Source organism: Pararge aegeria, chromosome 27 (assembly GCF_905163445.1).
Source record: "Pararge aegeria chromosome 27, ilParAegt1.1, whole genome shotgun sequence".
NCBI lineage: Eukaryota > Metazoa > Arthropoda > Insecta > Lepidoptera > Nymphalidae > Pararge > Pararge aegeria.
The window spans coordinates 3,999,287-4,021,767 of NC_053206.1; the positions used below are offsets into that span (position 1 = coordinate 3,999,287).

General features: G+C 35.2%; 1 protein-coding gene across 5 annotated transcripts in view; it reads right to left on the reverse strand.

Annotated features, from left to right (window-relative positions):
• LOC120635767 (zinc finger protein 726-like) overlaps window positions 1-22,481 on the reverse strand; it is a 31,977-nt gene extending 9,496 nt beyond the window's left edge. Inside the window, exons 1-8 of one of the 5 annotated variants that reach the window (XM_039906913.1) lie at window positions 22,184-22,481; window positions 20,334-20,447; window positions 17,166-17,472; window positions 16,124-16,329; window positions 15,105-15,307; window positions 13,180-13,287; window positions 10,532-10,753; window positions 1,214-1,441 (exon numbers count right to left, since the gene is read on the reverse strand). In XM_039906913.1, the coding sequence (XP_039762847.1) occupies window positions 1,214-1,441; window positions 10,532-10,753; window positions 13,180-13,287; window positions 15,105-15,307; window positions 16,124-16,329; window positions 17,166-17,472; window positions 20,334-20,447; window positions 22,184-22,315 (1,520 nt within the window). In that variant the 5' untranslated portion in view covers window positions 22,316-22,481. Of the gene's footprint in view, window positions 1-1,213; window positions 1,442-4,668; window positions 4,894-10,531; window positions 10,754-13,179; window positions 13,288-15,104; window positions 15,308-16,123; window positions 16,330-17,165; window positions 17,473-20,333; window positions 20,448-22,183 lie in introns of all 5 variants that reach the window. The other 4 variants (XM_039906914.1, XM_039906915.1, XM_039906916.1 and 1 more) reach the window with 4 other exon arrangements.

A 22,481-nucleotide genomic window follows, 5' to 3' on the forward strand; every position in this document is an offset into this window, starting at 1 on the left:
GGCTGGAATGTTACAAATGTTAATTTTAATTTCCAACCATTATCTATAGCCGATTTCTCTTATATTAACAAAATTTTATAGTGAATGGTTAACCGATTAATTTTGCTACAATAAAAATAGTACTTTAAGAAATACTAACAATTACGCTTTTATAAATAAACGAAGCATTTTTTTTTTAGTTTTTTTGGACTATTATTTTTTTTTAAATTGTTACTCTAGTTATTTTTTAATCTCTGATAATAAAAGGATAACGTAATTTTTTTGTTGTTACATGTTATGAATTTAGTTTGTACGCAAAAATATTTATTTAAAGTTAAGTAGAAAATGTTTTACGTCCATTTTCTATACACAATGTAGGTACCTGTTATCTGTTGATGGAAGCTTTGCAAAGTTGTTATTTGTATGGATATATTTTGACAATAACAACGTTGCAACGTAAATAATGTGGATAGATTAAATATAGAAAATGGATATTAGATTGGTTACAGGAATATTATCTGAGCTCTGAACCATATTCGTATTTGGTGAAGGTATACCGTGATTTTTTATCATCTTACATCGTCACCCCCGTTACTCTATTCGATCTATTGAACAATATTCAGAATAATTGATGTTTTAGAAATTTAGAAGAAGCTGATCAAATTAAATACCTATTCGAATTTTTTGAATTGATGCCGACGCCGCACCGCACCGCTCACACTCGATATAGGATGCTCTTTGTACACCATTTTTTTTTTACTAATTCATCAATTTTACTTTATATTTTGGACTTTGTATAGTATTATGTATACAGGTGTAAGTTTGAGTTGTAATTTTATACGGCGTGTTACTTTATACGGGTGTAAATTTATAGAGCGTTTTACCTTATACAGCGTGTTACTTTATACTGTGGGTAAATTTATACGGAGTGTACCCCTACAAAGCCTTTATAAACCAATGTAACGTTAGACTGAATTTTAGTTCGATACGGGTCTTTAAAAGCATGGTATACTTAGTCATATTTATACGGGTCTTTAATGTCCTGTATAGGATGTAGCATTGTAGTAACCTCATACAGGGTGTAAGCTTATGCATCGTGAAAACCTACGAAGGGTGTTACCTCATACTGTGTAATCTTATGAAAGCTGTGATTTTATACAGGATGATTTTTATTTAAACCTAATTTTTTTTTTTAAATGCCGCTTATCTTATACAGGGTGTTGGATAAACTTACTTAGCTCTTATCCTGCGCTTGTGCGCGACCGCGTATCTCAGGTGCCGCCTGTAAAAGTACTCGCTCGCGAACTGCAGGTCGCACTCGACACAGTAGGCTAGCTCTTTGACTATTTTCCTCTTAACCTCTTTATGCTCCGGGTGCAATAGCTTCATGTGCTCAGCCAGGTAGTTCTTTCGTTTGAACTCAAAGTTACAAATATAGCACATCGCGGGTAAATGGTTGTGTCTGCAAATAAAATATTTCTCATCTGTAGTTTTGAAGACCTTGCGCCTTTGGGAGGGTGGCCTTCGGTTCGATTACCAGTTTTATATCCACAAAGTGCTATAGGCCTATTTGAATTAATTTACCTTTGAATTGATTTAAAGTTGAGAATTTAAAAATTTATGGTCTCAAAATTTCTAACTCCGAAAAATATACAAACGTAGTAAATTCAAATTTACAGATACTAAGTATAGTATATACAAATATATATTAAAAATTTGAGGCACTTAATGGGGCTAATTGGAGTAGTTTTTCTTCAAACCGACGTACGGGTAGTAGTACGGGTGGAATAACTTTTAAACAGAGCACAATACTACTTCTTTTAACTCTAACTTTTCTCACAGTTCTGACGATTTGGGGCTATAAAAGTAGTCGTTTTTGTAACTGTGTATTTATTATGGGCACCCTATATATATTAGTCGCTGGGTATCATTATGTTTTCTATAAGCACTTATTTTTAAAGTGAAAGGTATCAACCCGTTTATGAACATCCTGTATACATCAGTCGCTACATCGCATTGTTCTTATAAGCACGTTTTGGTATCTCAATAATAATAATAAGTTTTAATTTAAAGCGAAACACTTAAACAACAATCTTTACACTGACTGTTGTTATACTGAGGGGCTACGTTCGCGTCATATGTACGCGTGTATGAACATAGAATAGATAATAGAACTCCTTTCAGAAGTTGCACCCCTTTTATCTTGATAAATTGCCTACGAAACGTTTGTTCAATCAAAATAGCAACTTACCGCCGCAAGAATAAGATCGCAATTCCTATGTATTCAGAATTACCTTTACGACTGTTATAGGGTTTTCAAGCGAAATGGTAACGAGTATTGAAAGTCCTCGGAATTATACAACGGACACTCTGAGGTACATGAACGCACCCGGAGGACTTTAGTCCGCGGTTAGCGTTAGAGACGTTACCTTATTACACTCCGAATTAAACATTACGATTTTTCGAACAACAGTGAAACTTAACTTCACAGTGAAACTTCGCAGGGCATGCAGCGGCGTGCACAGGGTTTTTGACCAGGGTATGCATAAAGAATGGTTCCAGCGGTTTTAGCCAATCAGGTACAGTTGAATACCTGCGCAAAGCTACACACGCAGCTTAGTTCCGCGACGACAAAGTTTAATAAGACTGTACAGTTACCCGGACGAGCTCTGTCACAAAAAACTCTACGACTAAACAAAACTTCGATATCAGCCAATCAGGTGCACTTGATTACGCAAAGCTACACACGCAGCTAACTTCCGCGACGACATAAAGTTTAATTAGACTGTTCAGTTACCCGGACGAGCTCTGTAACAAAAACTCCACGACTAATAAAAACTTCGATACCAGCCAATCAGGTACAGTTGACTACCTGCGCAAAGCTACACATGCAGCTCACTTCCGCGTCGACATAAAGTTTAATTAGACTGTACAGTTACCCGGACGAGCTCTGTAACAAAAAGGTCCACGACTAATAAAAACTTCGATATCAGCCAATCAGGTACAGTTGACTACCTGCGCAAAGCTACACATGCAGCTCACTTCCGCGACGACATAAAGTTTTTGCAAGACGTACCAAGAAGTTACCGATTTTGTAACTACCCACTAAAGCTAAGTAAAGATTAGAACCGTTAGTGCAGTCGCTGTATTAACGAGGCCTTCAGTTCTTACAAGAAAATACAAGACGAATATAAGGATGAACACCGATTCGAAAAGCTTGTTTCTAAAATCAGTTTAATTCTTAAATTTCATATTGGGAGACTTTAGCAGAGGCGAGGCGAGCTTTATTCGATTAAGAATCGTTTTCGAGTGTTAAACTTGTCTCGTTTCGTCATAGTAAAATGGGGTATCGCTCATTTTAAAGTCACAGATAACTACGGTAATTCTGTTTAAAAAAAACACGAAATTCATTTATTTGATAGGCCTTTTAGGCCTGAGCCCTTATGAAACGTCAAGTATGTCTGTTTGTAGTGACTCTACCAACAGTTCGGAAGGCAGATTCTACCGAGGAGCCGGCAAGAAACTCAGTGGCTCTTTTCCAACATTTTTTTACAATTTAACAATCATTGTGAGATGAAAGCGGAGCGGATTGCTTCTAAGCAATCTTGCCATTAAGAAATCCATCAATACTATAGCGACCTCAATGTTATAAATGTGTTTTAAACCATTCTTTACACTAAAGGTAAATCTAATATCACCATCGGTATCATGTTATAAAAGTATATCTCTCCTACTATACTCAGTCCCACAAAGGTTTTATGCACTTTTCTAGGACGATATGCTTATATTACATTCGGGCGCTATCGGGCATTTGAAAGAATGTTTAACAAACATTCTGTCAAATGCTAAAGTATTGTAGGCAAATGTGAGCTTTAACACAATACAAATAAGAACCATTTTACTCCGACGTTCAAGTATTTCCATACTCGAAAACGACTCTTCGAGTGCGAGAGAGTAAATTTTGTTGATACGTAGGCAACCTGAGACACGTCCATTTTCCTTTCAATGAAAATATTACTGGACAAACCGCATACCATGTCTTTGGAGATGTAAAGAAAACCTGTTTTTTAATCGAATCTTATGAAATCTTAAAAAAAAGTTTATTTATTTTACACGTGTGTATTAGTATTTTGAACAGACTTAAACACTCTATGAATATAGGAATATGTATGCTTGACCACGTATTTCTCCAAGATAATTAATAGTTTTTTTTTTTTTATTGGTTTACATTGAAGGAATCAAGTGTGTGGGGGTTTTGAGGCATAATAATTTTTAGTATTTGATGTCATTTTACTCAGTTATTTATTTGAATGCTTAAACTAAAACATTTGTGATTATCGCCAAAGAAGTATAACGAATTACTGCCGTAGGTATACAAGTACACACGCGATTTTTTTTTAATTGATATTTTTTCGAAATATTATAAACCTACAACCAAAAATGTATTTATCATTGCAATCCAGTTATGGCGAACCAACTTTTTACGGGTAGGTGTTTTTTATCGAGTGATATTACAGGTAAAATCTTTTATTTATTTCCGGGAAGCTTAACAGTCATTTGCAAGTCTATTCCCGGAAAACTCAACAGTTACTGGCATGCTCTATTTCCGGAAAACAGAACAGTTACTTGCTTGCACTATTTCCGTAAAACTTAACAGCTTTTAGCTTGGACCGTTTCCGGACAACTTACTGTTCTTTGCGTGGTTTAATTCGATGCCTAACGTAGTGCCTCAAGTGTCGCTTAAACAAATCCTCCGTCGCGAAATGTATGTCGCACTCGACACAGTAGGTCAACTCACGCTTGACCGTTTTCCATTTCACCTCCGGGTGGCGCACAGCCATATGGTTGTCCAAGGTACTCTCTCGCTTATATACGTTCTTACATATCTCACATTGTATCGGTAAATGGTAGCGTCTGAAAATATTAAAGGTATAACGAATGAATGAGACGATGACCTTGAACTTCTTTTCAGGACGACGGTTTAGTATATTAAATAAGATTCTCCTGCTCTCGCGGAGTATAGGAGCTTAATTTTGATAATATATCATGGATTTTCGTAAAGTAACGCCTGCTTCTATCCAATGCATTGGAATGATGATTGGATCATGGATGATTCTTTGGAATGTGAGATATTTTTCTTTTTTAAACCACCCACCCTTGTATCCAGGCAAACAACGAAAAAAGATGTTCAAATCTGTCCAGCTTTTTTAGAATTTTATTCCCATGTATAACATAGCTAGAAAATTAGAATATTCGCAGCGTATTCTAAAATGAAGTATTGTTTCGTCTATATTGTGTGAAATTACAAGTATTTTATTACACGCTTTATATTAGCTACACTTGTATGTTTGTTTGTAACCGACTTCTTTGGGCGCGATTTTGACCCACTTTAAACGGTCAGATTGCTTTCAAACTTTGTAGACATATCGAGGACCTATGACAATACACTAATCTGAAAAGATTATTCCAATTTTCACTATAAAAAATAAGATTTTTTACTAATTACTACAGCGCCATCTAGACCCAAATGTAAAAAACCTATGGCGTTCGCGTACCTAACAAATTCCACAGAAAACATTAAGCTACTAGATGGTAGAGGGCGTTAGCTATTACTTTTTAATGGCCCGTTTTAAATAATAATTAAAACTTGCATTTCGAGAGACGGGCACACTGAATAAAAAAAAAAATTATCCCTTTAATGGTGGATGGGTTACCGATTAGTTTTGCTCTAATAAAAATAATAGATCAAGAAAAACTAAAAAAAAACGCTATTATGAATAAACTAAAAGAAAGAAATTAGTTTAGTTTTTTATACCAAGCGTGTTTTTTCAGTTTGTTTGAACTATTTAATTATTATTATGACGATATTTAATCGACAACGTTGTAATAAAAAATTGAAAATATTATCAAAATTAAAGGCGATTTCGTAAAGGACTTTAATATAAGCGTCATATTAGAACCGCCATTGCGCCATTTTTCGTTTTTTTTTTTTCGTAAGAGTTTTGGTAGAGATTATGACAATATTCCTTAACGCAAAAAGGTGTTATCTACGACCACTAAAAACAACTTTAAACACCAATGTAATAAACCAACTTTAAACACCAATACAGAGTTTTTTTGCTCTAAATTTAGTAGTTGGTAGGTCGGGACTTGTCATGACATGCTCAGAATGCGACTAGGGTCGCATCCTACTTTACTTTATTGTTTAAGTATTGCATTGTATTACTTGCTTTAAATTAAGATATGAAATACAGCAACTCAAAGACTTGTGCTATTACGATAAAAACTAGAAATATGTACAACATAATGAGTGTTAATTTAAGAAATTAACACGCCGTTGTGTTTTATCAAACCGAATCTTTCAAGAAAATAAACATTGACCGCGTGACCATCGGAAGGGTATAATCGTGGGAGTGGGAGGCTTTGGCCGTGGCTAGTTACCACCCTACCAAAAAGACGTGTCGCTAAGCGATTTAGTGTTCCGGTGCGATGTCGCGAGAATCCGATTAGGGGTATGACCAGGGCGTGCATAGAGGGTATGCACAGGGTATGCAGATTATATAACCATTTAATCGTTATAACCCATGCCACTGGATATGACTACCATACTCCCTAACAGGTTAGCCCGCTATCATCTTAGACTGCATCATCACTTACCACCAGGTGAGATTGCAGTCAAGGGCTAACTTGTAGTGGAATACAAAAAAACTTCCCTTATAATATAAACAATCTTTTCAATATTGCTCTAACCAGGTTGCTCTTCTTACAATTTATATATTACACTGTGTGATGGTGATAAGAAAACTACACCCGGCTAAGTTTTATGTTTACGAATGTGGTTATCGCCATCATCTCACTACCGTGTAATTCTCATGTAATGTACGCATAAAAAGTGCCACCTACTTGAATAAAGTTATTTTTGACTTTGACTTCGCACTTTAGAGTAAAGCTTTTTTATTAATAAATAAAAACAAGTGTAAGTAAATTAATAAAAACACAAAATAAAAAGAGATTTTCGTAAGTAAGTGTGTCTCAATAATTTTCTTTAAAACATAGACAGTCCTGGTACCTAATACAATACAGATATTTTTTTTTTATATATACTTTTATTAGTTTCTTAAATGTAGTTCAGAGCTTTATAATCAAAAAGAAATCCTGTAACTTTAAACAGGATTTTTTTTAATTCCGAATATTAATTATATTATATTTTATAAAGAATAATTGCACAATGCTCGACCGTACATAAATATGAAATAACTACGCCTCGCTGACATTGCTTTTAGCTTCTTCGAGCCCCTTAAGGAGAACACCTAATACGTGTACTGATAGTTATTTTTAGTTCACAGCGCCCCTAGCGAGAAATCGCTGCCATACTAATTTAATCGTTTTAAACCTTTTCTTAATGCTCTCGTGTAGTTAAACTTTCTTTTCGACAACATCAAAACTCAAATATTCTAACCATAACCCATTAGGGTGTTTTAGCTCTATCAAATGCTCAAGCACACCAATATTCATAACAAAAATCTAAAATTATTCCTCTCGCGTTATGGTACAATAGCTATTTTTCGGATATCAATAAATGATATTTAGTCACAAATAGTTGACAGAAAACGATAAAATTGTGCCGTTTTGTATCAGTTAGTATTGCATTTATTGCAGAGAACCATATTTTTATCAGTGAAATAAAGATGAACTTCTTGTTTAACTATCAAGAATAGTTATATATTTTATTTAACTTCTAATACATGACTAGAACGACGCTTCAAACAATTTTGGACCGTCCTTACAAGGATATCGGAAATTAAACAAATTAAACAAATACTTTTAACAAAATTGGTAGTACGATCGAAAACCATTAACGTTTTCGAGATCTACCTACTCGCACTAGGGGTAGGTGAAACAACGAGTGAAATTGCAGGCAAAAGCGCGATTATGTATTATAAGAGTAGTATTACTTTATAAATTTCTTAGGACTTAATATTGCCTTCTAACTGCCCTATTTTGTATTGCACGACGTCTTATATCGTATTTAATACGTTTTCGATACCCAATATTTTATATCGATACATTATCTTATGTGTCAAAACAATAAATACTGCCCCAAAATATCGATATATCAAATAATAAATATCTTGTTTTCTGCAAACCTAGGATGCAGGTATTAAGCAACTTTGGTTTAGCCTTAGCTTGAATTAATATCGATATATGTATCATAATAATATTTATTGCCCAAAAATATCGATATATCAAATAATAAATATCTTGTTTTCTGCAAACCTAGGGTGCAGGTATTAAGCAACTTTGGTTTAGCCTTAGCTTGAATTAATATCGATATATGTATCATAATAATATTTATTGCCCAAAAATATCGATATATCAAATAATAAATATCTTGTTTTCTGCAAACCTAGGATGCAGGTATTAAGCAACTTTGGTTTAGCCTTAGCTTGAATTAATATCGATATATGTATCATAATAATATTTATTGCCCAAAAATATCGATATATCAAATAATAAATATCTTGTTTTCTGCAAACCTAGGGTGCAGGTATTAAGCAACTTTGGTTTAGCCTTAGCTCAATTTAAACATAATTTAAAAGCTTTAGTAATTTATATCGATAAATCTATCATAATAATATTTATTGCCCAGAAATATCGATATATCAAACAATAAATATCTATTTTCTGCAAGCCTAGTACGCATGTTCTACGACAACATGGTTTAGTCTTAGCTCAATTTAAACATATTATGCCTGCAAAACCAAGCTTTAGTAATTTATATCGATAAATGTATCATAATAATATTTATTGTTCAGAAATATCGATATATCAAAAACTAAATATCTTATTTTCTGCAAGCCTAGGACGCATGTTCTACGACAACATGGTTTAGTCTTAGCTCAATTTAAACATAAGAAACCTACAAAACCAAGCTTTAGTCATTCATATCGATATATCAAACAATAAATATCTTATTTTCTGCAAGCCTAGGACGCATGTTCTACGACAAAAAGGTTTAGAGTTAGCTTAATAGAAATATAGGTAGCCTGCATGACAAAGCTTTGGTACTTTACATCGATGTAGTGTATATGTATCGAAATGATAAATATCGATATATCAAACAAATAGTTCTTGTTTTCTGCACGCCTAGGACGCAGGTTTTAAGCGACTTTGGTTTACTCTTAGCTTAATTTAAATAAAGGTAGCCTGCATGACAAAGCTTTGGTAGTTCACATCAATGTAGTGTATATATGTATCGAAATAATAAATATCGATATATAAAACAAAAAAACTCTCGTTTTCTGCAAGCCTAGGACGCAGGATTTAAGCGACTTTAGTTTAGCCTTAGCCTAATTTAATAGGCATGATGATTAATTTCATTTTATTTTTAATTTTATTTATTTATTCATAAGACACACCAGCAATTTATTGCAACTAAATTCATAAATAAATTAAATTATGTATTAAAATTACAAATTCTATCTAGTGCCGTTACAATAATGAATTTATAAAAGCTGCCCTATGATGTTCGGAAGTATCTACAATATGTAATATTTATATATATATATTATTTAAAAAAATATATATTTTTTTTGCAGAAACTGAAGGTTCTTTACATATAAATTTCGTGAAACCGCTAACCGGATGAATTTCGAAGTTTAAGCGGTACAAAATTATGTTTATATTTTGATTCAGCATTTCCCCTGTCAAGGCGGTTTCGATTGATTCGATTTGGCAGTTTTATTTATTAAAAATAAATACCAATCTCGATTCGAATATGGAATATGGAAATCAGGACACTCGATAGTGTTTCAGCCAACGTCCATTAAGTTTTTCATAATACACGAATCAAATACAACGTGTAAATGTGCACCGAAATAACACTACAGAGGCTTAAAAGTACATTATTTACTGTTCCCTCTCTGTGACATTGAACAGCTAATAGTTTTTAAGTAAACCATTGCCATTTTAAGGAAATCAATGAAAAAAAAAAAAGTTTTTACTGTAAGAAAATACGAGTAGATACAGCCCTAACATCACACGCAGAAGACACAAGTCGCGTAATGTAGGTACTATGCGCGCGTCAGTCTTTTACCTTCAATAGGGTTGTCATAAGTGAACACTTCGAATGTTTTGAATTAGTTTGTATGAAAAAATAAATATGCTTATTTTGATTTAATATTTCATAGGATGACTCCTTTATGAAATATACTTATGCAAACTTCAACAGTATTTCGTAATTCCGTTACACGTTGTATAATTAGATTAAAACAATGTTTAAGTAAACCATTGCCATTTTAAGGAAATAAATAAAAAAAAAAAGTTTTTACTGTAAGAAAATACGAGTAGATACATCACATGCAGAAGACAAAAGTCGCGTAATGTAGGTACTATGCGCGCGTCAGTCTTTTACCTTCAATGAGGTATGAAGTTAGCGATACTTTGTTACAGTCATCATGCCTATTATGAGATAATGAGGCTTGCACATGCAAGACCTAGCTTTAGGTACGAAAACCAAAACCCATGCTAGGTCGCCTCTTCGGGAACTTACGTGATTTTGGGTTTAGGTCGGTGGGCAATGGCGGTTCTCAGGTGACGTTTATATAGGAACTCCGTACCGAAATGCATGTCGCATTCGACGCAGTATGTCAACTCGCGCTTGACCGTTTTCCACTTCACCTCCGGGTGGCAAACGGCCATGTGGTTGTTCAGAAAAGCCATTTTTTTGTAATTCCGCTTACATACCTCGCATTTCATTGGTAAGTGCTTACGTCTGGAAATATTGGAAAAAAAAATTCACAACCCTTTAAGGGCGAATTTATATTCTTTTGGGTGAATCTCACGACAGTCGATTAAATAACATATAAGATTTGAAAATGTATGAAATGATATAAAATGAACCCATTAAGGTCGTATGCCAAAATAAGTTTAAATTCGATTTGAATTACATTCCCAAGACTTATTTCATGTATACGTCTCCAAAAAGATTCACAACTCGGTTAAAGCGAATTTAATTTGTTTGGGTAACTCACAAGACATTTAATTAGATAACCTATTGAGTTCTTAAAATTTTGCGAAATACCATAAAATGTTTTTTCGGTTGTACCAATAAAGTCAAATGCTTATGTGACGTTTATATGTCTGGAAACTTTGAAAAAAATAAAAACCGTTAGGGGCGATTATAATTTTTAATATTTCCGAGAGTATAAACAATAGAATAAATTACGACGATACACACATCGCCATCTAGCCCCAAAGTAAGCTTGGCCTGTGTTATGGGTACCAAAATAACTGATGAATATTTTTTTATTAATAATGTACATAAATACGTATAATATATATATAAACACCCAGACACTAAAAAACATTCATGTCCATCACTCAAACATTTTCCAGTTGTGGGAATCGAACTCACGGCCAAGCTAGACTGCCCAGACAGCCTAGACTGTCCTGTGACCCTGTCACAGGACAGTCTAGGCGTTACATCATTTGTTTCCAGCAAATACCTATATCTGATATAAAGATCATAATATATGTTTTAGAATTATGTAAATACTTTTTGGGGATTTGTAAGTGGCGTCTTTTGGTAACCTATCATTTAATTTTACATCACTCTCACGTTTATTACAGTAGGTACCTGTTATCTAAACGTAAAGTTGTTCTGTCTGTTGTTCTGAAAACCATTAAACTTGGATAAGTAATAATGTGTTGTAATATGATTTGAATCAAGAAATTTGTGTATTGTAATACTAGCTGTCCAAGCGAACTTCGTACCGCGGATAATTTTTTTTATTTTTATGAATTTTATATTTTAATACCTATTTATTATCCTATGCCGGTCAAAGAGGAATCCAAAAAATCAAATATCATAAAAATTCATTCGGTCCAGCCGTTCTTGAGTTATAAATGGTGTAACTAACACAACTTTCTTTTATATATATATACTAGCTGTCCCGGCGAACTTTGTAACGCGGATCATTTTTTTTTTATGATAGTTTTATTTTAATATTCATTATCCTATCCCGGTCTAAGAATCCATGAAAACAAATATCATAAAAATTGGTACAGCCGTTCTTGAGTTATAAATGGTGTAACTAACACAGCTTTCTTTTATATATATAGGTATATATATATATATAGGTATATATATATATATATATATATATATATATGCGCCGATTTGATTTCACGCGCGCGGGAAAAATAAATAGAATAACGTTGAGAAAGTTAGCGGTGATAGCCCAGTGGACTTCGACTTCACATTCGGGGGGTCGAATTCGAATCCCAGCACGCACCTCAAACTTTTCTAAGTTATGTGCGTTCTAAGCAATTAAAATATCACTTGCTTCAACGGTGAAGGAAAACATCGTGAGGAAACCTGCACCTGAGAGTTCTCCATAATGTTCTCAAAGGTGTGTGGAGCCCACGAATACGCACTGGGCCAGCGTGGTGGTCTAAGGTCTTTACCCCTTCTTATTGTGGGAGGTGGCCCGTGCCCTGTAGTGGTCCGTCAATGGGTTGATATGATGATGAGAAAGTTTACGCCGAATGCCGTAGTTGTTCGGAATTTCGTAAAGAGTAATCTACGCTATTTGTCGGAAATTAATCCAGCACGAATTGCTGGAGATCAGATGAGTCTAGGCCAACTGTCAGAAGAATAAATAAGAAATAATGGAATTTCGAAGATATATATGTATATAAAAATAAATATACTACGACAATACACACAACGCCATCTAGCCCCAAAGTAAGCGTAGCTTGTGTTGTGGGTACTAAGATGCTTAAATACTTAAAATACCCAGACATTTAAAAAAATCATGTGTGATGAAACAAACAATCATAAATAAATACATGTACCCATAACACAAGCTACGCTTACTTTCGGGCTAGATGGCCATGTTTGTATTGTCGTAGCATATTTATATATTTAATTATTATTTAAACACTGAAAAACATTCATGTTCATCACACAAACATTTGCCAATTGTGGGAATCGCACCCACGGCCAATGACTCATCTCTCGCCAGCAGATTTTTAACTGTTGTTTAATATTATATATTTTGTGGTGCTTATATTTTAAACTATGAAAAAAAGTTAATGTATATTACAAAACACCTTGGCAGGCTTTTTGTAATACTGTTTTTTTTCCGACATTTTTGTCACGCTCTAACGCGATACAAAATAAAGATAGATGTTTACTTGATATGCCGTTCGATGCCGCTTTTCTGTTGGAACTTCTTGCCGCAGTAGTCGCATATTAGTGTCCTGTGAAGCTCCCGGTCGTGGCGGTAGTACTCCGGCAGGGCTCTGTCGAATTAATATTATAGTTAATTAATGAATCATTGAATGAATGAATGAATTAATGAATGAATGAAATATATGAATGAATACACAAAACAAAAAGTACATAAAAAAAGAATAATATAACAAAAGAACGTATTGGATAGAAGCAGGCGTTACTTTGCGGAAATCCATGATATATTATCAAAACTAAGCTTAATTTGCTATACTCAGCGAAAAGCAGGAGAATCTGTGTGGTGTAATTTATAATTTCTTCAATCCTTATACTCCACACCAACAACATCTCCTGATGACTCCGGTGTTAAGTCAACATCTCCTGATGACCTAACAATTATTCATTGTAAAGTCAACATCTCCTGATGATGCTCCGGTTTCGGAGCGAAACGTACGTAGAGGGTATATTGCCGAAGATCTGTTTGGTGTGGAGTATAAGGATTGAAGAAATTATAAATTACACCACACAGATTCTCCTGCTTTTCGCGGAGTATAGCAACCTAAGCTTAGTTTTGATAATATATCATGGATTTCCGAAAAGTAACGCCTGCTTCTATCCAATACGTTCTTTTGTTATATTATTCTTTTTTTATGTACTTTTTGTTTTGTGTATTCATTCATATGTTTCATTCATTCATTCATTCATTCATGCTTTTCGCTGAGTATAGCAAATTAAGCTTAGTTTTGATAATACAAAAGAACGTATACAATTTGTATACGTTGTTATGTTATATTTTTTTTATTGTATTCATATGCTTAGAAGGGAAGGTGCCGGAATGGCGACCCCTCATTGGTAAACGCAGCGTAGGTCGGCCCCAAACAAGGTGGACAGATGTCATCAGGCGAGTCGCTGGGAGCCGCTGGAGGCAAACAAACAAAACTATGTACCCATGTCCAGCAGTGGAATTCAATCGGTTGAAGCGTTGATTATATAATATGACTCCCAAGGTAATATTGGAACTAAAACAATGGCTCCGCTGTCATCTCTCGCAGCATAGAAACTTGAAAATGATGCTGAAAAAGAGCAATCTGCTGAGTTTCTTGCTGGCTCTCCTCGGTGGAATCTGCCTTCCGAACCGGTGGTAGAGTCACCACAAACAGACTGGCTTGACGTTTCAAAAGTGCTTATAAACTGGGCCTATATGAAATAAATGAATTTCGAAGAAAAAAGTCCTACCTGAACTCGATATGGCATACCATACTACTGTATATGATGTTGATAAAGAGCAATCTGCTGAGTTTCTTGCCGGCTCTCCTCGGTGGAATCTGCTTTCCGAACCGGTGGTAGAGTCACCAGAAACAGACTGTCTTGACGTTTCAAAAGTGCTTATAAACTGGGCCTATCCTTACTAATATTACAAATGTCAATGTAAGTTTGTTTGTTACGCTTTCACGCAAAAACTACTCAACCGATCCTCATGAAACTTTGCACACATATTCTTGGAGGTGTTAGAAGTGATATAGGATACTTTTTATCCCGACATTAAGCTCGGTTCCTTTGGGAGAGGGGATGAAAGTGTTTGACGATTTAACACCGTAACTCCGACAAATTATAACCGATTTAAATAATTATTTTTGTACTATAGAGGTTATATTATGTGTTTAATTTTGCCCAAACTTTGTGTAGATCTGAATGTGGTTGGAGATAGAGAACAGAACTCTTCAGCGGACAGCAGCAAACCCTTCATTTAAGGCTTAGCAATAACTGAGTACTTCAAATTTTTTAGAACTACATTAAATTGAACGCCACATCAAAAAACAAAATCAAACGCAGACGAAGTCGCGGGCAACAGCTAGTATGAAATAAGTGAATTCTGAAGGAGTCCTACCTGAACTCGATATTGCACAGCGTACAGCTGTATATGATGGAGTGCCGCGCCTCAGTGTGGTAGGTGAGGTTCTTGCGCGACTTGCTGAGAAGGCCACAGAAGTGGCAGCGGAGAAGAGAAACCGGGTGGCTCTCCCAGTGCATCTTCATGGACTCCTGGTCCGGCACTACAGCATCACACTCCGAGCACGTTATGCCGTCGCCCTAGAGTAAATAACACGATTGGACGGAAGCCGGGCGTCACTTCGAGAATTCCATGATTTGCTATACTCCGCGAAAAGGCGGCGGATCTGTGTGGTGTAATTTATAATTTCTTCGATCCTTATACTCCACACCGAACTGATCCTCGGCAATGTACCCTCTACGCACGTTTCGCTCCGAAACCGGAGCATCCTCAGGAGATGTTGACTTTACAATGAATAATTGATTAATTGATCAGTTCGGTGTGGAGTATGAGGATCGAAGAAATTAAAATTACACCACACAGATCCTCCTGCTGTTCGCGGAGTATAGCAAATTAAGCTTAATTTTCATAATATACCATGGATTTCCGCAAAGTAACGCCTGCTTCTATCTGATATCCGAACATTCTTCACATGAAACCTTTACCGACCCACTACAGAGCACGGGTCTCCTACCACAATGAGAAGGGGTGGACTACGGCCTTAACCCCTTCTCATTGTGGGAGGAGACGTTATCAAGCGCAAGTCTATCAAGTATTAAAAAAAAAAAAGAGGCCAGCAATCCGCACTGGGCCAGCGTGGTGGACTACGGCCTTAACCCCTTCTCACTGTGGGAGAAACGTTGTCAAGCGCAAGTCTATCAAGTATAAAAAAAGAGTCCAGCAATCCGCACTGGGCCAGCGTGGTGGACTACAGCCTTAACCCCTTCTCACTGTGGGAGGAGACGTTGTCAAGCGCAAGTCTATAAGCGTGGTCGGACTACGGCCCTTACCCCCCCCCCCCCCCCCCCCCTTCTCATTGTGGGAGGAGACCCGGGCACTGTACTGTGCCTCCTCACCTTCAGTCTTTTACTCAGATCTTTCTTCTGCGTCTCCAGCAGTTTCATTATGTAAACATTGCAACGAGTTTCCATGTTCTTAATCCGATTGGGTTTCTTTTCGTGCCTCATCGCTAACACATCCTTCAGACTGTAGTCGACTTGTTCTATGTATTTATTTATTTCCTCCTCTGTGTACTTGATGGATTTTGTCTTTATTCTTTTACCTAGAAATAAAATTAGATGGCTCTTTAATGATTTCGTAAAGTTCAGGTATAAGAAACTATGAGCTTGAATGAATGAATGAATGAATGAATACACTTTCATTCATTAGAAAGCTTGCTATTAGAAAGAGTAATTATTATGACAGACGTGCGTTTACAATATTTTTATTGTTACTTATTATCATTATTTTGTTATTTAATTTATCTTTTTATATTTTAATAACTGGGTTTATAGCTTTCAGTATAGTATTGTATCGTATCGTATTGTATCGTATCGTATCGTATCGTATCGTATCGTATTGTATTGTAGTGTACTGTACTGTACTGTAATGTACTCTAGTGTACTGTACTGTATTTTATTTAAAATCAAATTCAAATTTTCTTTATTCATGTAGGCCTATCACAGGCACTTATGAAGCGTTCATACATAAATGTTTACATTATTGTAAGGGGATGGTGATAACTGCGTTCGCCAACTTAAACCTAAAGCTACGAGGGTTCCAAACGCGCCCTGGTCTAAGAAGAGCCCACAACAAACTTAGCCGGGTAAAATTTTTTTTTTGTTATCACCATCTCACAGTAAATTTATATTCAGCTATGAAGCTAGAGCAATTCACACACACGCTTTTTTATCGTTTAATTAATCCTTAATATTATAATAGGATTTTTCTGTAAGCTTACGTTTTATATAAACTTTGAACTTATTGAGAGACATCTCAAAGATTTCATTTGGTAATTTGTTATAAAATAATTAATATACAATTGCCCTTAAATGAATTTGCAATTTTGTAGCCTAGTAAACTGCACTGAGAGAACTAAATGAGATCAAAAATACTCACCCAAAGGGCTGATTTTGTATTTCTTTTTTTTCTTCTCCTTCTTCACGAAGGAAGACACATCGGGTTTCGCCTCCTCCGCATCGTAATCAAAGTTATTGTCGTCGTCATCATCGTCTTCATCGTAGTTTTCCTCTTTAATATGACAGCTGTTATCAGGTTCATTCGATATGGGTATCGGAATTTCAAATTTTAATGCTTCAGGTTTTATTTTGGGTTCGAAATTCTCATTTTCCACATATATTAAGTCGTAGTCGTCCTTCTTGTGAGTATTGAGATTTGTTAAGGCCCGTATCGTGATTGGACTGCTCTGGAAGAAGATGTATACAGGTTATTTATATATTTATTAGCTTTTCAAGGGAAACAAACAGTACTATTACACATAAAAGTAATGCCGTATTTTTATGTCACATAAACCAATGAAGTTTCCGCAACTTAGTTATACATATAATACGATAACATTAACCACAATTGCTTAGGAATAAATACATACCAAGCGAAATATACAAAAAAATAAAAAATTAAAACGAAAACTTTAAAGCTTATAATTTTTATTCTGCCATAATAAATTTCCTAAAAGTGCCAATTTTGACAGGAAAAATGTCCGTCTCACAATATTTGTTGTTACTGATATATTATGGCTAGAGACCTTTTTTCAAGTAGGCCTAATCCATAAGTACTTTGGAAACAAGTCAAAGTCAGACTGTCTGTAGTGACTAACATCAGTTCGGAAGGCAGATTTAACCAGAAGAGACGGAAGAAACTACTCTTTTCAACATTATTTTACAGTTTACGATCTTCAGACTTTTTTTTTTTTGAGAGAGATGGGATTGGCCTTTGTCCGAGCAGCCTTTTCGATAAGAAATTCATCAATCGTAAAATAAAAAAAAATAACCTTTATTCTCGGACTAAATAAATTTTTGCTTATACTAGTCACTAAATCTATTATTTTATTAAGTGATATTTATTCCTAAAAAAATTGTTTTGTAACACCAGCGCGCTTAGTCAGGCTGTCCTTGGACATAGGCCTCCTCTAGAATTCTCCAGTGTGCTCTGTCTCTGGCTATTCTGCGCCATCCCTTTGGCAGGTCTTCTTCCCACCTTTTTTCTCTTGCCATCTCTAGGGTACCAAGATATAATTTCTTTAGTCCATTTTTCTTTCGAGGATCTAACCACACGGCCAGTCCAACGCCATTTTAGCCTCTTAATTTTTCTGGGGACTTCCGTTACTCCTGTGGCCTTCCTAATTTTCCTTATTGTATAGTAGCTATGATTTATTAAATGTGTTGCAATGCAATAAACGCAAGACTTATTTTAAGTATCTATTGTGATGCGCTAGACCATAATAATAGGAAGATTCTCCTCTGAGCTGGTGTTTTTTTTTTTGTTTCGCACTCAGTTATCCTCTGACATGGTGGCAGAGACCATGATTGTCAGCTCACGATTGTCGTAATTAATTAAATCCAAATAAGTATCCCTACTAATATTATAAATGTCAATGTAAGTTTGTTTGTAACGCTTTCAAGCGAAAACTACTAAACCAATCCTCATGAAACTTTATACTCATATTCTTGGAAGTGTTAGAAGTAATATAGGATACTTTTTATCCCGACATTAAGCTCGGTTCCTTTGGGAGAGGGGATCAAAGTGTTTGACGATTTTACACCATAACTCCGACAAATTATAACCGATTGAAATAAATATTTTTGTACTATAGAGGTTATAATATGTGTTTAATTTTGCCCAAACTTTGTGCAGATCCGATGAAAGTGGTTGGAGATAGAGGACAGAACTCCTCAGCGGACAGCAGCAAACCCCTCATTTATTGGTATTAATAGGAGTAATAAAATAAATACAGAGTTAGCAATGTTAAATATTCCCAGTCGATATTGATATATTTCATACATATATATGTATAAAAAATTCTTGTTCTTTTTTTTTTCTTGCAAAATACTCTGGTTAAGGTTCTACTTATTTACAAATGTTGGTAGCCATTTAGCAGTACTGCTATTTGATTTGCCAACTGCTTGTATTATTACCTCACAGAAGATAATAAAATTTCATGTATTTTCCATTTGTGAGAAGGTTTCTTAAATGGCTTCTCGTGATATCGTGTTCTGTTTCTGCTGCCATATCTTGTCTTTGCGCTGCAAATTGCGGGCACGAGATACTGACATGTACCACGTCTTCTATCACTCCAGGCTCACATCAGCACCAGGGATTATCACGTAGCCTAAATCGATGTTCTGAGATGGTGTTGTGCTCGGGGATTAAAAGTCGAGGTCCAACATTTCATCATATATTATATGTATTTTGGTAAATTCACAAATGAGGACCACATAGTCATATTCATAAAATTCAAAAAACTCAAAATTAATTTATTTCTAGTAGGCCTAATACAAGCACTTTTGAAACGTCAAGTCTGTCCGTGTGTAGTGACTCTACCACCGGTTCGGAAGGCAGATTCTACCGAGAAGAAGCCGGCAAGAAACTCAGCAGTTGCTCTTTTCCAACATCAAAAATTTACATTTTACATTTTAACATTCATTTTTCTATCTTGTGAGAGATGAAAGCGGAGCTGGATGCTTCCAAGCAACCTTGTCATTAAGAAACTCATCAATTGTATAATAACCTCGCTGTAATAAATGTGTTTTAACACATTCTTGAATCTTATGCATTGGTAGGTCCAAAATTACCTTAGGAATCATATTATAAAAGCGTATACTCCATTCCACAAATGACTTCTGCACCTTTCGCAGACGATATGCAGATGTCACTAATTTATGACCATTTCTTGTAAGTCGACTGTTTATATCCACTTTTTGTTTATAAAGACATATGATTAGTAGTTGGAACTTGGACCCTGTACGTACAGCTGACAGCCTATTCCTATGGCTAAGCACCAAACCAGAGCTCCCATGGAATGGAAAAAGGTTCACCTACCCTACAGTAGTTCTTCTTCTTCCTCTGGGCTCGTCTCCGTACTTGGTCGGCCGGAACCTTCCGTTGTACGTAGTGCCACTGGTACGGCTCCCCCCTGGGTCACTGCAGCCAGCCGAGCTCACTAAAGAAGCTTAGCAGGCCGCCCAGGTCGCCAAGTGTTAGTCAAGTGTTAGGTAGCCTACTGTAGTTATGAATAAAGCAATGCTTTTAAAATAATTAACATATTACCAATATTCTCTCGAAATATCTGTGAGCCGACTGCACTCTCTTGCGGAAAACTTCAGCCTTCTTCAATAGTGCGATGCATTCCCAGCACAGGAGAATATTGTAGTATTTGGAATCCTGGAATAACATTTACAATATTTAATACATTTTTTTTTTTTTTTTTAGAAAAATTACCTAGACCTTTACTAGAAGAAATTGAAAATAAAAATCTGAAGCAAATCAGAAACAAATTGAAACGTTATAACATTTAGGGTACGTGCAAAAACTACTAGGCGGAAGTTCATCCGGACCATTCCTATAAATTCTAATAATTAACACCATAGAAATATTTGATTTTTTTTTTTTCTTCCTTACATTAAACATTAATTAATATATATTTATTCAACACTTTCGAGCGCAATTTAATGAAGATAATTATGAAGATTAGCGTAATGTAATTGAGATTTAAACAACTATGTATTTTTTATTTATATAAACAGATTTAAATTTAATTTAACATAAGCTTATAGAAAATTCCTATTATAATATTAAGGATGGCTTTAACAATCCAAGTCCCGCACAGATAGAGTTGTCCCTCATCTAGAGTTTGGCCAGACAAAGTAAGTCAAAGTAAGTCGCGAGTCAAAGTATAACCAAGATGCAAGTGATTGTGGATGTAATCCAGCATTTTACATTCCCTTAGTGACGCATGATACTTTTGTGATTTCTTATTTTTTTTGTAAAGTTTCTTTAAAACTAAGGCACACACACAATAGCCTTATTATAATAGAAGACTTATTAAATTCAAATTCAAAATTTCTTTATTCATGTCGTATCACAGGCATTTATGAAGCGTTCATACATATATGTTTACATAATTGTAAGTGGATGGTGATAACTTCGTACGCCAACTTACACCTAAAGCTACGAGGGTTTCAAACCCTGGTCTAACAAGAGCCCACAACAAACTTAGCCGGGTAATTTTTTTTTTTGTTATCACCATCTCACAGTTTATTTATATTAAGCTATAGCATAACAAATGGATAAAAATTGCTAGTAATATTATAGCTTACTGTATATGCTCATATACTTTATGTCCACCAATCCCCACTGGGCCAGCTTGGATTACAGCCTTAACCCCTTCTTATTGTGGGAGGAGAGCGTGCCCTGGAGTGGGCTGGTAATAGGTTAATGTGATGTTAGCTCACTGTCAATTTTTTTTTTGTTGTTAGTGTGCATTTGGAATGCATTGCTTATGTTTTAAGTCCACAAATGTAGTTATGACAAAAACCTCACAATAATGGTAAAAATGAAGTGTCAACGCATCCTAGGTCCCTGTGAAAGGATTCAAGAGATCTTGAATCTGATTAACATTTGCAAGATGGTATACTAATTTTTACGATAAGTAACATATAAACTGTAGTGATTTTTTACTTACAGTGCAATATACTAGGTTACATAAAATTCATAGTTCTTTAAAAGGAAATTGCATACAATTCTACAATAAACTACCCGTTGACATCTTGGAGATGTTTCTTAAAAAGTTCAAAGTTTGTATTAAACGTAAGCTTATAGAAAACTCCTATTATAATATAAAGGACTATGTAATATGTATAAAAAAGCTTGGGTGTGAATTATTGCTCTAACCTCTTCTAATAATTTTAAATGACATTGTGAGATGGTGATAACAAAAAAAAACACCCGGCTAAGTTTGCTGTGGGCTTCTTCTTAGACCAGGACGCGTTTGGAACCCTCGTTTTCAGTTTACGAATGTGGTTATCGCCATCATCTCTCTACCGTGTAATTCTTATGTACGCATCAAAAGTGCCAACTATGGGCCTACTTGAATAAAGATATTTTTGACTTTGACTTACCTCGGATATAGAAAGTTCGTTGCCCAGTAGTATAAAAAATAAATCAACATTCTTGTTTAGCGGCATCAGTATGCGATCGACGCATAAACAACCGCGGCATACATTGTCCAATTCACTTTTTACGGCGTTCATATTTCAACTAATATTAGCACTTTAAAACTTATAGTCCATCTTTTACATATCTCTTACTACCAGAGAAGCAGGTGAAGAGAGTTTTCACACTGTAACAATTACTAGAAATTTAATAAATACACGATTTACAATCGCTTTCCAACAAAACGATTCTAACATTTTGATA